The sequence below is a fragment of the Stegodyphus dumicola genome, chromosome 2 (genome assembly GCF_044657685.1).
Source record: "Stegodyphus dumicola isolate Sdum_Otavi_A_Nest chromosome 2, ASM4465768v1".
Classification (NCBI taxonomy): Eukaryota; Metazoa; Arthropoda; class Arachnida; order Araneae; family Eresidae; genus Stegodyphus; species Stegodyphus dumicola.
In genome coordinates, this window is record NC_140769.1 from 109634913 (window position 1) to 109652043 (window position 17131).

Here is a 17131-nt window from a genome sequence, read left to right on the forward strand (position 1 = left end):
TCTATTCCCTTCTCAAACGCCATCTTTCATATCCACCGAGAAGGAACTTTTACTTGCCCTAGTGTTATAGAATCAATGACTATTGCGTTAATTTTTATCTTTTTATTGGGATGGTTTACATTTTGCAATACGATTTCTACGATATCATACAAGCGCTCTTTTGCATCTTTGCATCCAAATATGAAAATAATAAGCGCTTCTTTATTAATAATTTTCAATCCCAGTGAATCAACCACTTCTCGTAAGATGAATGATTTTGTTGACCCTGAATCTAGCATACAACGTAATACCTCTTCGTTCCTCCCTTTACACCTAACTGTTGCCGAAAGCGTCTGTAAAAGAACGGAAGTCGGTGATTTAATTTTGTTATTATTTTCATTACATAAGAGCGAAAGAGAAGCTTCAGGGATTGGCGTTTGTTTTGTCTGATTGGAAGTATCCGTCTCTAAACCTTTCGATGCGGCGTCACGTATTAACGAATTATGTAAACCTTGGACATTGCACAGTCTGCATTTTTCATCTTTATGAGCACAGAAACGCCTTGGATGTCCTTTCGAAAAGCAAATAAAACATAAACCTCGATCCATTAATGCCTTTCGGCGAGCCTTTAAATCAAGTGCACAATCATGATTCATATGACAAGCAGATAAACAAAATATGCAGACATTTTGATTCTCTTTCTTAGGCGGGGTAGAGAACTTTCGATTTGGATTAAAATGTGATTTTTGAAAGTATTTAGAGGGAGTTTCGCTTTGACTAGTTAATACCAAAGCACCTTGCTTATTCGTACTGTAAATATTTCTTTTAGAATGCATGTAAGATTTATTTTGATAACTTTGATGGGAACTTTTGTTTCATATTGATGTTTCATTTACATCAAGATTCTTAGAATGCGCTAACATCATTGATGTTTCCCTACATTCCACTTCCGTTTTCAAGAACGTTAGTAGTTCATTAACATCAAAATTTTGTTTATCACTTCTTTTCCTAGTGAATTCTAGAGTTAAATTCTCGGGTATTAACTTTAACAAAATAGGGGATAATAAAGGTCCATAAGAACCACTAGTAACATTTAAAGAATTTAAATTCCTTATTTGTATTTCTATATCGTCATAAAGCTTCCTCAAAGAAGCCGTATTTCCGGAATATTTTACAGGTTCTAAACTCAACAATTTATTCATATGCGCATTAATTAGCAGGTCATCTCTGCTGAAATGGTTTTTTAGTATATCAACAGCCACCGTATGGTTTTCACTAGTAAATGTTAATCCACTAATAGCATTTAAAGCTAAACCTCCCAAAAGCGATTTTAAATAACAAAACTTGTCAACTGAACTGAGACTTTCGTTTTGGTGAATGGAATTACTAAACTGATTCCAGAATTCAAGCCAAGAACAAGGATCACCGTAATATTTTGTGATCGTTAATTTTGGCAATTTTAAAGTATTGACTTCACAAGTTTTCAACTTCGGAGATATAGTTTCCTCACTAGAATTTCTAGATTCAACTTTACACGTGTTTTGTCTTAATTTTTCCTGAATTTTACATTTAAAACTTATAATTCTTTCCTGATATTCCTGCGCGGAAATTACTTCTGTTTCTAACTCTTGTTCCGTAATTATAAGTTTTTCAATCTCAGAATCGTATTGTTTCAACAACTGCGATTTTTCAAGTAACATTTCGAGTAGTTCTTTTAATTTCTCATCCGCAGTTTCACCCTCTTCTAACAATGCAGAATCTATTTTACTCATCAACTTGGTAGTTAAGATACGCGTCACCGTACGCAACTTCTTTGCCTTATTCATAGCCTCCATTTTACCATTAGATTCTATCAACGATAATAATCACCAAGATTTTTATTCAACAATTCTATTCAAAATTGGAAAAATGAAAAAGGGCCTACCTCGAATTTCTTCGCGTTAAATCCTGGCTTTTCAGTCATGAACTCACTAATTTTCTTCGTCCGTTCTTCATCTCCACAAATCAAAAAAAATGTCACCAAAAAAAATGTACGTATCCAAATGATCAGAAGGTTGTTGATGCTTGTTCCTTGATCTATTGCACCAAGATATTTTACTGTACATTTATTTACAAGTCGTATGCCACCTGGCATATTTACAAGTGTTATGCCTCCTGGCATGTACATGATAGACATATTCTGCCACCTGGCATGTGAATTGATACATCATACTAGTTTTCTGCCACCTGACAGATACGATGCAATTACCTCAATTAGCGGTAATACACCCAACATTTTGGCGTGTCCGCTTCCCTTACGTTCTGTTACGCAACTAACTTTTTGTGCGGTGCGCCCTCTGGGCACAAATCACCGCAATCACCGAAGAGGCCAAAACACTCTGAGCTTCGCAGGATTTTAGATCCATCATGATGAGTTTCTATAATTACTTATTTTAGTCTGTATTTTCATAAACTTACACTCATTAAGATGATATTTACATTATTAAAGAAAGTAAGAAAGCAAAATATCTTAAATTATAAGCTAATATATGCCAAGTAGCAAAACTTCTGATGACTTTATAAAGCTGGTCATAACGCTCAGAGGGTTATGTATTTGCCGTACAAGATTTGCACTTTTATCTAGAAGAAGTGGTTTTTCCTTCAGTTCTTTTCATGCAATTCAATAAAATATTCAAATTCTCTTAATTTATTTCATCAGTGTATTTTCCAAGCAATGGTTTAAAACAGAGTTTCTTAAACTGTGGGTCACGACCTCCATCGGGTTGCGAGACCTGTAGCAGGGAGTCGCCAAAAATTTTAGTAGCTTTGAAATTTCTTTAACTTATTATAATAATTTTACAATTACCAAATATTTTACACAGTATATCTAAAAATAGATAATGATAACACAATACAGAGAAAGAAAAAAAGAAAATGTTTTGATGCATTCTTTTTATAATATAAACGTTCATTTTACTTGCTTTGCACATGATGCTGTCATTTCGTCTGCTACTTATTTCAAATTTTCACATTGTTCTATGTCTTAAAATTAGAAATTAAAGTTAATGTCTTAAAACTGCAATAGTATATTACAGTGCAAGTGAAAAATTTGACAGTTTCACATACGAGTGTGTCGGATTTGCACACTGCTTATGGGGGCCCTGCAAAATTTTTGCAAATATTATGGCCGTCCTGGAGTCACAAAAAAACTCTCAGTGATAAAGAGCGGTCACGCATGAAAACAGTTTAAGAAGCCCTGGTTTAAGATATACTCACTTTTTCAGAAGTAAGGTAAAATATTTTAAACAGTTACTTTCTGAGTGTTTAGTTTTATGCAATAGTTCTTATAAGAGTTATTTTCTAATTTTGTTTTTACTTCCACTTTTTCTGTTTTCATTTTTACTCAGATGTTGGAGGAAAAAGGGAGAAAAAAAAACCGAGTATCAGAATGTAAAGAAGGTGAGAGGAAGACTCAATAAACCCGAACTTTAAAATTACTCAGTTTTTTGAAAACCCAAAAAATACCCAAGCTGACCCTACTAGCACTAGTTGTCCATCAACGTCTCACTACCATTGAAATTACCAAAAGAAACTAATAATCAGAAACAGTTAAAAAGTGTTTTCACCCGGGAATCACCTTTAACTTCAGTGCAGCCGGTCGAAAAAACGGAAGAAATACTATTGAACTCTACAATTTCTGCAGTAGATGCACATTTGCCTCTGTTCCCAAGAGACAAAAATGGACATAAATTGTTTTTGATGTACATTTGTCGAGTTTTGCCAAACAGCGAAAGAGTTAATCCAATTTCTTAGAATGATTACAAAAGAACAAACCTGTTAATTCAGAATTTCAAATTTTATTAGAAAAAGAGACTAAGCTTTGGCGCGATGCTATTGAAAGAATTATCCATGCCATTCAGTTTTTCGCCAAGCAAAACTTAGCCTTTCGTGGTTTCAGTAATAAATTATTCGAAAGAAATAATAATTTTTTTAAAGTGTATAGAAATGATCACAAAATTTGGCCCTATCATGTCTGTATATATTAATAAAATTTAAACTAAAAATATGCTTCATTACATTGGAGATAAAATTCAAAATAAAACAACTAGCTTATGAGGAAATAATGTAAAGCAAATTATTTTAAATAATGTCAAACAGGCAAAGCATTCTCCTATTTTACTTGATTGTACCCCTGATGCCAGCCATCAAGAGCAGATATCAATTTGTATGAGGTATTTGAATTTAGAAAAGACAGATATGAGTATTAAAAAAAGGTTTTCAGTATTTGGTATTACAACAGATAGTATTCTTATTAAAACCTTAAGAGGAAAATGGTTTAGATATTAGTAACTTGCGCGAATACGAAAATGGTTCAAACAATGAGAGGAAAACAGTTTTTGAGTAATTATGCTCAACTCATTGCTTTTCCAAATAAAAAGTTAACCTAAGTTTACACATAATATGTAACTGTACTTACCTTTTTTCATGTAGATAAACAATAACAACAAGCAATTACAAAAAAAGATAAATGTTGCACAAATTACTACGATTGTAACAGTAGACACAAAATAAGGATTAAACAATTTGTCGAATGTGTGTACCCTTACATACGCATCTTCATCAAATATTTTCACATTGAAATAAAACAGAAGACAACACCAGAGACGAACCCCTGCCATGATTATAACTTTCAGTGTGCTATGAAAAAGGAGCACACAGACGTGGCAAGCCCGAGGTTGCCTTAACAGAGTTAAACACCTGAACCCCTAGAGGCCATCCAAGAGGCCACTAACTTATTGGTCGAGCCGACAAGCTAAGACTAAGCTGAGTCAACAGGAATGCTCAGCAACTCACAGTCCATGTCCCCTTTCTGGAGGGATGGTAAAAACATCTGCCATCAGCAGGAGCCCCAACCCCGGACAGCAGAACGAAGTCACTTAAACACTCAGACAGACCAGGCCACCAATCTGGCCTGCTAACGCTACGTCATGGTATACAGATGTCAGCTCTAGGTGGCTTCTGGGGAAAACCAAGGAAGGATATGAATATGCAGTTTTGAGGCTCCAGGCACCCACTGGAAACCTCAAGCAGTTTAAAGGCTTGCTGAATTTGCCAGCTCTACTGACGGGGGGGGGGGTTCAGCCTGGACAGTCATGAATATATGATTATATACGTAGCGTATTCGGAAACTAAGTACCGTTTCATTCTAGCGCTGTGGTAGGCGTCCCGTGCATGCGCACTAGTCTTTCTTGTTCACTGACTTTCAATTGTCGCCATTTTGGTTGCTCTATGTTGTGTTTTCAGTTTGCTGTGCAAATTCAAAATGTTTAAGACAATTAGTTCTCCCGCTGACTGTGAGATTCGTGCTGTGATTAAATTTTTGAACGCGAGGAATGTTAAACCGGCCGAAATTTATCGTCAAGTGACAGAAGTTTACGGTGAATACGCGATAAGTGATGGAATGGTGAGAAAGTGGGTAAGAATGTTTAATGCAGATTGAACAAATGTCCACGCTGAGGCTCGGAGTGGTCGGCCTTCTGTTGTCACCGATGATTTGGTAAGGAAAGTTGATGAAGCAATTCATGAGAACAGACGCTTCATAATGACAGCTCATTCAGAGGCATTTCCATAAATTTCACGTACTGTTTTGTTCGAAATTGTGTCTGACCGCTTGAATTATCGCAAACTGTGTTCCCGATGGGTTCCAAAAATGCTCGCTGATTTTCACAAAACAAAGCGACTTGGTAGTGCCCTGACATTTTTCACGCGGTACAGTGATGAGGGAGAAAACTTTTTAAACCAAATTGTGACAGGTGATGAAACTTGGGTGTGTCATCTCACACCAGAATAATAAACAACAATCGATGGAGTGGATACACACTCATTCTCCGAAAAAACAAAAGTTCAAAGTGACAATGTCATGACAAAAAATCATGTGCACTGTCTTCTGGGATAGGAAAGGCATTTTGCTTACTGAATTTCTTCCCAGAGGTGAAACCATTAATGTGGCACGATATCGTGAGACTTTAACAAAACTAAGGCGTCCCATTCAAAACAAATGAAGAGAAATGCTCAGTAGAGGAATTGTGTTGCTCCATGACAATGCTCGGCCCCATACTGCTGGTGTCATTCATCGTTAATTCGACAGTTTCATTGGGAGCAGTTCGATCACCCGCCGCTTGGCGCCTACAGCCCGGACTTGGTGCGGTCCGACTATCACTTGTTCCTGCACATGAAGCGCGAGCTTGGTGGCAAGTGCTTTGGATCTAACAATGACACGGAAAATGCTGTGGAGTCGTGGTTATCAAAACTGGCAGGAAGTTTCTTTGACGATGGTATACAAAAACTGGTCACCCACTATGACAAATGTTTGATCATTGGTGGAAACTATGTTGAAAAATAGTTTATGACATGTATTTTCATGTAAAAATAAAATTGGATTTGAAAAAATTGTTTTACTATTTTTTCTTTCAAAACGGTACTTAGTTTCCAAATACGCCTCTTAGTTCCACCACAGCCTACAGAACGGACAAGACAGTACCATACGGTCCCTGCAGAACATGGCGATGGCTGTTTCAGACAAGGCAAGACTTTTCCTGTTCAGACAGGCAGCGAGATGAACTGCTTGTTCTAATCATTGTCCGGTGCCCTTTTTGGACTCTGCGCCGTCATGCACCATACGACCTTGTAACTATTGTCGGCGCTTGCCTTAATGTCACCACCTACCACTTAATGTCAGAAGTGAAACAGAAAATAAATCGTTTTGCTGTTACTAATGATATTCTGGATCCATTAAATCAGTTGTCTGAACATATGCTATTCTTTTGCTTGCAATTTTTTGCATTCCATTTATATACAGTTGCATTCCGTGGCCATTTCTGCGTATTTTAATGCATAGTAAATTGCATTTTTTTAGGAAGAATGGTGTAGCATCTTCTTGTATCCTCAGCAAATCAAAATCAACATATTTTTGAAAAAAAGGAAGATACATTAACATGAAACCTGCTCATGCATTATAGAGTGAAATCAGCTATTTAGTTATGGCATTCCTGTTACCTACTCTTAGTGGAGCATTTTTACTGATTATGTCGAGCATATAGTCTGATCAATAAAACTATGTACTTTAGATTAAATTGGTCAGAATTAGACTAGCAATCTATGAAATTACTTAACAGCAGAGAACGTTTTTAGAAAGTTGAATTCATACAGTCATCCAATATTTGCATCTAGACTTTTGCTGCATATCATTGTAAATATCTGAATCCTTTCTGAATGTGTTTTTTACTGAGACATAAAAACCATTAAATTATTCACTCTGTCACCAAGAATGTTCAAAAGAATTTCCACTATTGTTGTATATTGGCTGTATTGTATTGGTGTTTAGTATTGGCTGTATTGTATTGGTGTGTATTGTATTGGTGTATTATTATTGGCTGTATTTATTATTTTAGGTTGATAATTTGTAGATTTATTTTGTTTTATTTAACTTGTAGTCACTGATATCTGGTATTTGAGTTTTTATTTGTTACATCAAATTCTGAAAGCAATGACATTGGCGTTGTAAAAATAGCTCAATTAGAATACATTACATAGGCAGTTTCATATCTGACAGGCCTTGGTGACTTAAAGATTTGTGAAAACACATTATCAAAGTCCTACAACCATTTCTTCTAGAAGTTTCTAGAGCTCATGCCATGGTATTTAAATGAAGATTAAAAAGCTAGGGAAGTTCAATTATGAATCATCTGTGAGATTTAGCAGTTAGCTGAATTACATGTTAGATGATATGATTAACTTTACCATATTTAATATGTGAAGCAGGAATTGCTTAATATTTACATTTTCCTTGACTTATTTCCAGCCACTTATTTTGCTGTGTGCATTATTTATTGTGCTTATTTTCATAATAAATAGTGCATTTCTTCCTGCCTATCTAGACTTACAATTTAAAGAAATATCAACGACGCAGAGCTCACAACAATATAAATGTATTTACAAAAAAAAAAAAAAAAAAAATTGCTCATAAGAGCAAAAAGAATCTTTTTTTAGTCTTTTACTTTTCCAAGCAGAAAATCTGTAAAGTTATGTTTATGTATGAATGTAATCTTTTAATAGAAATTTCCATTATTGATTTCTATTACCTAAACTAAATATTATGCTTTAAACTTGTTTTATTTTTCAGACATATCTAAGTGAAACTATTAACCTAAAAACTAGGAGTGCTATGGATAGCATTGAAATGGCTTATGCAAAAGAGGTAAATTTTCTGGATTTATAAATATCATTTTAATTAGGAGTTGAAAATAATTAGGAATATATTTGTCAGAATGTTTTTCATTATATTTAAGAATTGTTTTAGGTCTACTTTTCCGGTTTGCTGGCGCAGGCGATTAAGTCGCCAATAATGATACAACTGATGCCAAATGGAGTATCCTCGATGTTAACCTTTTATGCCTCATTTTCAAAACAAGTCGCAGCCATTTCTTATCAAATTGATTGTTTCTTTCAATGCTGGCATACAGTTACATAGAATTTTTACCGAGTAGTTCAATTTTATGCCCTAAGGCCATTCACGGTAATTAAATCAAGGATGCAATTGCTCCGCTTACCCAAAGCCAAAAATATAGAAAAGGCAAAGTCAAGGGTTAAATTCATCAATTCTAATGAGAATGCACTAGCATGATTTTGTGCTGGAGCATCAGAGAAAGGAAAAATAGTTAATGAAAATCATGAAAAATATAAATTTTTTCTTCAAGTTTAAAAAAGATAAGTGGGCAGATCAGTCTTTTGAAATATTATATTTTAAGTTCTTATGTGCACCCATTAATTTCACTGTCACCAACAGAAAGACTGATTACAAATAAAATAAAACAAATAAATAAAATAACAAATAAAATAAAATCTTAAAATGCATCCAATAAATAATTTTTTTCTGGGAACTGTCAGTTTTAGTGGTGACCAAAGTGGCAAACAAAAAAATGTTGCGAAGGTTTGGTACCATGTGAAAAAGCATTTTTTAAATAACAGAATTTTAATGCCGAATCCATATATTTTCAACAATAAAAATTTTTACTTTTTAAATTAATAATTTTAATTAATAATAAAATTTTTAAAAAGAGCTCTGTAGTTTGTTTTTCAAATGGTGATAAAGCTGCAAAAGCAGTTTACTATTGTCTGTAATGTGATTTTTGAAGCAGCAAACCACTTATTCAAAGGCCTTATTTTCTACAGTTGTTTTCCTTACTGCATCTCCGTGTGGCTTCAGTAGTGGTATTCATTCCTGTTTTTGCACATTTGGATTGAGAGCAAACTATCCCTTTCTTGTAAGAATGCTGTAGCTTCATTTTTTTTATGCTTAGTTAAAAATTGCATCATTTTGATATTAAATAATAAAAACAAATTCTTGCAAATAAAAAGTACTGTTTCACAGTTCTTATTACCTGGTTTTGAGTTTGCTACATAATCATTTCTTAAACTTTTTACAAATGATTGCTTTTGTAAATGAGAATGTTCTGCAAATCACCTTATTCTTGTTCCTTTCAAAAGTAATTTTTTAGCATATGTTACTACCTATGTACTTATGCTTTTAATTTTTTTTTTTTTTTTTAGTTTTAGTTTTATATTAATTAAATTAATAGAAGAAAATTAATATTTGTTTTTTAATAATTCAAGGCTGTTAAAGTTTTATTAATATTTCCCTTATTAACTAAAATTTATTATAAAAAATAAAATTATAAATTATTTCATTTCATTTAAGTCCTTTAAAATTCTAGAACCATTAGTTTTTAGGATAAATCTTTTTTTCCAAAAGAACTTCAAAACAGCATGCATATGTCCTCTTTAAATCACTGGCATCAAGAGAAAGTACTTTATGCTCCTTTGGCTTTGTTTCCCTTTCCGTGCCCTTCCAAAGCAGCATGTGTGTTACAGTTTCATAAGTGGGAAACAGTGAACAATATCAAATTCTTTTGTTCATGTAACTAGTTTGGCTGGATGGATCTCGTAAATCGTGAATTTTCCTCTCTTGAACTTAAGCACAGACTGCACAAAGATTTGTGAGTAAACAGTTTCACTTAAACATTCTTTTTTTCTTGTTTCAGACATAATGTCAAAATGAGCATTATTATACTGGGAACATTTTAGTTGATTTTTAACGTTACAAAATTTGCTAAAATATCCTGCTTTTTTAACCCTTGCGCGACGATTTTTTTTTTTTTTTTTTTACAACAGAACAATTTCAATAACATAAACTATGAGTAGAGTACACTAGAATGCTAAAACTAAGATGTTATATTTTTAGGAAAATTTTAAACACTGATTTAGGACCAGGACATATATGTCCCATCAGTCCTGAGCACTGGGACATATGTATCCCAGTAGTCTTCAATGAATAATTTTGTAAAAAGAAAACCAATAATTTTCTAGTCATAAAAATTTAATTACGAATGGTGTGGGTTGAAACAATCAATGCACGATGGGACATTACACATTGTGCACATTATTTTAGTGCGCAATTCCTTCTTTTGTTGTGCACATTTACGGCACTGCCATCATGTTTTTGTTGTTACTGGCAGAAGGTCACAAATATTGAGTAAGCTTTGTGATGTTTTGGATGGGCCTCCAGCTTCTCTATGGCATTGATACTGTGTGTTGAGCTTTCCAGACGCCATCAAGACTTCTGCAAGAGGTACAATGAAATCAAGAAGTGGGGTTTTTCGATGTTTGAATTCGCAGTACGCAATCCATGAGTTGACCACTGGTGAAAAATACTTTTTTCAATAGGTGAAAAATACTTTTTTCCACCACTTGCAAGATTTTTGATCTAATTCATAGACATTTGCCATCTGATCTGCAAGGTCTACACCTCCCATGATTTTGTTGTAGAATTCGATTGCCACAGGGCACTCAAATTCTTCTTTGCTTCCATCTTTCATGGTGTCATTTACTTTTGCATATTTAGCTTCGTGGCAATTACTTAGCATCATTACTTCCTTGAATCAAGCCACTTCGCACACACTGTTCCATTTTTAGTTACGAGAAACTCAGGCTCGACCCTTTTGCTTAGTTTTGTTGCAAAATTAGGAACATCTTTGCGTGTCTTGATGCACGTACCAATAGCAGGAAATTTCAGGGTTTCCATCAGGTGCACGCTTGTAAAAGATTGGTTAAACGCAAGCATCATGTCTTTACCTCGGATTGTCTCCATTAGCTTTGATACTACCCATTCCCTGAGTGTGCCTTGAACTTCACCCGTTTCTTTTCCGGAATAAATGTTCATGTCATATACATATCCTGTTTTTGAATCACATCGCTGCCAAATTTTTACCCCTCTATTCACAGGTTTCATCGGCATATATTGTTTGAGGGATGAATTTCCCTTGAATTTCACAATTGATGCATCAATAGATTGATGAGCTTTTGCTTCGACACTGTTTGAAGGTTTGTTTCAGGCACAAAACAACCTTGTCAGTATAATATGTTTTACTTGCATTTTCTGGCTTTTCTGGTTCAGCAAAATATAGTTTCGACAACAACGTTTTACATCTGTCTCTTGAAATAGCATTTTTTATTGCTACGTTTCCCAAAGAAGGATTAGATGACCAATAATAAGAGAATCCTTATTGTAAGACATGACAAGCATGCATCCAAGGACAAGCATAATTCCAGAGGTGTCTGTAGGGTGAATTGTTTGTCCTAACTTTTTGAGTCGTTGGTTTGTGTATTGAGAGATCCAAATCATAAGACTTTTTGGAAATATCTTGAGAAATACGTCCAATTTAGTAGCTGAATGATTTAAGTTGAATAACAAACTAGGCGATGACTCTGCTGGAATTGTCATTCGAGGTTGGAAAGTAGAATCTGCATGAAACCATAAGATTGTTTTGCAGCCTGAAACATTAGTTGATGGTATCTCATCAACTGATGAACGTGATGTTGTATCATTATCACTCAAAGCATCGCTATTCTTTGTATTTTGGGGAATGGTATCATGATCGATATCCATTTCACACTCGTCTGAATCGGATGAGTACTGCAAATTATGTGCTGGATCTTGAAAATCGGGATCATCTATTTCATCATCCAAATCAATATCTTTGTCATCTGACTCTTCTAAAATTTTTTGATTTCTTCATTAGTAAGTCCCCGGCATTGAGTCATTTTAGATTGAATAAATTTTTGCCTAAATTAAAAATAATAAGCAACTATTTCAAAAGTAACTGAAAAATATAATATCTAGAGAAATGCTCACGTAGGACTGTTGGGACAATGTGTTCCTACTATCCAAAATGAGAGGGACAATGTGTTCCTACTATCCTAGACGAGAGGGACACATATGTCCCGATAATAAAATTGGAAATAAAACTTTGCCACTTACCAGTTTATTAGAGGTAATCCGCTTCGTGAGTAACTATATGGTCTTAGATTTATGAATCAATCAAAATTTAATCGAAAATAAGAGGTATTTTCTTAAAACTAAACTATTAACTTTCATAGAGTATGGAATGAGTTGCTACAACACTTAAAAAACGCGGGAATTGCATTATGTATGGTAGTGCCATCTATATTCTGTAAATGACAATACCTTCAAAAATATTGGCAGGACTGGTGGGAAAGTCTCCCATTAGACAGAGAAGCGTTTCTATCCCAAAAGCATTTTTTGAAATTTGCTTGGGACGTATGTGTCCCGTTAGGCGCGAAAGGATTGAGACACGAGAAACATGCACATTTCTATAACTGTTATTTACCAAGTCATCTATTTTGCTTTATCATGTCTTTCGCTGTGTTGAAACTTATCACAAAAAAATGCTATTAAGTATATTACCTATATTGTTATCAAAGCTTACCAATGCAGAAGCCATTGCAAGTTCAGCTTTTGTTTTTATAGGAAGAGAGTTCCACATTTTTTGCTTAACAGGGTGCCAAGTCATGCTACCCTGTTAAGCAAAAAATGGCTTCTTTTTACTATTATGTTTTCCGCGCGCTAAAAGTTTGTTCCTCTGAATCTTTGCTTACCAATGAACTTAATTATTTGAGAGCAGTTGCGATTGACCGTGGATTTTCTCCCGTGATTATTGATAAAGCCGTCAAAAAATTTTCAGATTCCCATCAAAGAAGACATTCCACTGTTAGAAATAATATCAATGACCTTGTCGTGCTTCCATTTTATCCTTCTGTTAGCTATAAAATTGCACGGATTCTCCAGAAATTCAATTTTCAAGTCGGTTTCTCCCCTATTAATAAAATTCACCCTTCGATTCTAAAAGATTGCGTTTCTGTCTTGAATTCTTGGGGAATTTATAGTATATCATGTCAGTGTGGTTTAAGATATATTGGCCAAACAAAAAGAGCGTTGAAGTTTCGTATCAAGGAACATGAATCATGTCAAAAAAGGGGAAATTAACAAGTCTTCAATAGCGTATCATAGCTGGACTTTTAACCATAATTTTGATTTTGGGTCTGCAAAAATCATCCAAAAGGCTTCTTCCATAGGCGAATTGGATTTTCTTGAGGCTTTTCACATTCACAAAGATTTAGAAAGTTTAGTTAATGATTTGAAGTCCAATCCAGTCCTTCCTAATGCCTTTAAAATTCTACTGTCTTAATTCAATTATTTTTGCCGATAGATGGCGTTACCTCCTCACACTTGGTACTACCAGAGGGTATAAAAATCCGTTCAGTGGTTGCTTTCCATTATTTGAAGTTCAGATTTTGAGCATAATGTGCATTTGCCCCTCGCTCCCTATTTTAACTTCGCTAATATTTCTTTATGCTTGATCAGACAGCCTGGCTCAGTAAAAGTAGGCGGCCAGTGCAACTCTGATTAAAAATCTAGTTATAACCACATGCAGTGCTGATAAGCACCACGTGTTTCTGTGATTCCTATTTTCTTCTTTCTATGTATTTCTTTCTCCTGATGAGGAGGGACCTTTAGCTGCCCTCGAAATCGATTGAGTGTTTCATGATACCTACGCTAAATATAAGGTTGTTTTTTACGGTTTTGATTGTCACATTAGCGTGTTTCTCTTCTAGTCTAGAAGAGAGTTCTGTTTAAAATAAAAATGAGAACCAACACCATTTCATGCCAGTAGTGCAATTTCTTTGCCTTGAACTACTTGATGAAGAAAGTTCTACAACTGTTCTAAAGAACAGGAACTCTTGAAACCACTTAATTCATAATTCCTATATTTTTCCTCAGATAAACAGTACTTTTTTTGAGAGGCAGCTTTCAACTAACAGAATCAGACTTTTCTTACTTTTCGTACATTCTTCCTACGCTTTGAGCTCAGCTTCTAGTTTATCATACAAAACTGCTAAATTGGCCTTGGCTTGTCCGGACATGACATTCTTCATAATTAAGTTTCATAAATCATGAACATAAATCTGGACTAGCAAATCATTCTTTTAATTGTTCTATGGCTTTGGGTAATTCTCTCCTCTTGTCAGAAATCTCTCAATTAGTTGTTCAGCTTTTGATTTTGGCTTCACAGACTGCACTAGATATTGCATCTTATCTTCATCAAGTGCACAAAACTATAATATATATACAGTCAAAAGTCGTTAATCCGGACTCGTCGGGACTTCAGCGATTCCGGATTATAGATCATTAAGTTTAAATCTGGTAAGATGTCATGCAAAAATTATAAAATTAAAAATATGAAACCATAATTTATGAAATAAAGAACAATTATGATCTAAAGGGTATCAAAATTTACAAAAAAAAAAGCTTAATATTTATTTGTTTACTTTATTAAACATTTCTTTCAATGTAAGTTTAAGTTGCTTCGTTTTATGTGATAATACTTTCTCTTTAATTTTATAAACAGGCATAATTTCTTGTTCAGTTACAAAGTTCCACTGTTCAAGTCCCGTAATTGCTGTGCCGAGAATACCGACTAACTTGTCAATCGAAATTTTTTCGTTTTCACTAACCCCTCTGTTACCTTCTTCATGTCTTTATCCATTTTTTCAGCAATTCCACTTTTTGTTTGATGGACATCGGAACATACTTTCGTTTTGTAGATCCTTTGGGAGCTCCAGTATCAGAAATTTTATTTGACATAATCGAAAGTTTAAGTTTACTTTTATAAAATTGCTCTTACAGTCTGCAAAAAATAATAAGCCGGAAATAATTCAAAGATTAAGAAACAACGCAATCATCAACATTAACTGAAATAAATAATTTTAGCTTATACCGTTCGTTATACATAAAACGTGCACGCGAAAACATATTCTGCCCTTGCACACACACATATGCGCAATCGTAAAGGTCTTACGCGCACGCGTAAAACGCCTATGCGCATTTGTCAATGCGGCGCATACACAGAAAGCTTTTAGCTTTGAGGTCCGGATTATGGGTGTCTGAATTAACGACTTTTGACTATATATTCTTCACCTAAGTCTTGCCGACTGATATAATTCAAAGCCCCTACTGCCGCTAAGAATTTTCGGACACCCTACACTTCTGAGTCAGACACGAAGAGAACACACTGCCAACTCCCCCACTAGAAAGAATGTAAGTTACTTAATACCTTTCTGGCCTTTATATCTTCATGTACATTCACTGATCTTATTTATATTATTTTCTATTTTATTTTTATATTATTTTTATATTATTTTTATGTTCTCTTTGATTTGTTTTTGCAAAGTTTGCATTATTTATCTTTTTTATAATCTTCTATGTTTATTTTAACTTTACTTTGATTTCGATTTCATAATGACAATTTCCAATGTTTAATTTCTACAAATAATATAGTACTCAAATACATAAAGATGATAGTGTCGGGGACGATTACTCGAGTTTTACAAGATTTCTCTACAGTAATTGATTTTTACTCCAAATTGAATTGACTAAAATGCTTCATGAGAATCAGTTCTTTGAGTAACAACTATTCGCGGAAATATTTGGCCTGACTAGAATTGCCGGTTTGGCTTTAATTTATAACTCGAGTAAAGACGAAACACTTTCATATTTACGTATTTCTATCAATTATTGATCATTGAACGGGAGTTGGTTTGTTCCCCTTGAAAAGTCAACTAATTTCCGATCAATGACAATAATTACATGTTTTAATTTTTACTTTTACAATTGAAATATTATTCTTCGTGATGATTTAACTGCAGTCCCCGTTAAAACATTATTAACATTTTGCTTTCAAATTACTTCAAAACATCTTTCAAAACATAACTTACCAGTATGGATGCACACTTTTAAAATAATTCTACTTTAATTAAACTTAGGAGATAATATAATCAATTAATCAATACTGTTTAGGAAATAAATTATATATATATATATATATTTATTAAAAATGTAGATTATTTTTAATGTTTTTTAAAAATTAAAGAAGAAAAATTATATATATAAGAATATTGATAAATACACATACTTGAATAAAAGTAGTTTTTATATTTGTAAACTTAAACTAAATATTTAACATATAAATAAAAACCTGATAGCATTCCTTCTTTAAACTATAAAATTCGTCCCTGGTTTACAATCACTGCACTATACATATACAAACATCTATGACTTCATTGAGATTCAAACGCAGATCTATTGGTTCGGCAGTCAGATTCAATACCCTTTGGGTGGCAGAGAGATATCTAGTAGCAATGAATTCAGATAACTTACATAAATGTGTTACATCAATGTAACTGCTCCTTTTCTTTCTTTAGAACAGCTCCTCTGTCTGTTATGCACTGTGGAGGTTTCTGTCGTTGTGATTGAATGCATACATACAACATTAATGAAAATGGGGCTTTGATTTTATTTTGCCATGTGTATTGTAAATATGAGCCACTAATTTCATGTGGAAAGTCTTCCGTGAAGACAGTCCTAATCAAGTAATCCAATCTAATCCTTAACTTCAAGTGCATCAAAAATTTTGTACCTATTCTATGAATCACTGTCTAATTAAGTACTTTTTCCAGTACAATGTAATTCTTGGCTCCTCAGTTTAGATAATCAGCTTAAATCTTGTTGATGACGAGTAGAAATTGAAGAATTAAAAATAACTGCTTGTGAAATAATGAAGAATATATGACCTTACGAAAATCTAAATTTACCCCCCAAAATGCTTTCTCACTTAACATAAAAAATTTCTTTAAAAAAAAAAAATGCTCATTGTCTGGATTTCGGACTTTGTATTATAGACAGTAAACCCTTGCTAAA

General features: G+C 33.8%; 1 protein-coding gene across 1 annotated transcript in view; it reads left to right on the plus strand.

The window, feature by feature from the left end:
- Positions 1–17131, plus strand: part of LOC118183567 (nuclear pore complex protein Nup93-like) — a 139966-nt gene that overhangs the window by 36440 nt on the left and 86395 nt on the right. The window contains exon 6 of the mRNA XM_035353164.2: positions 8141–8215. Coding sequence (XP_035209055.1) covers positions 8141–8215 — 75 coding nt within the window. The remainder of the gene's footprint in view (positions 1–8140; positions 8216–17131) is intronic.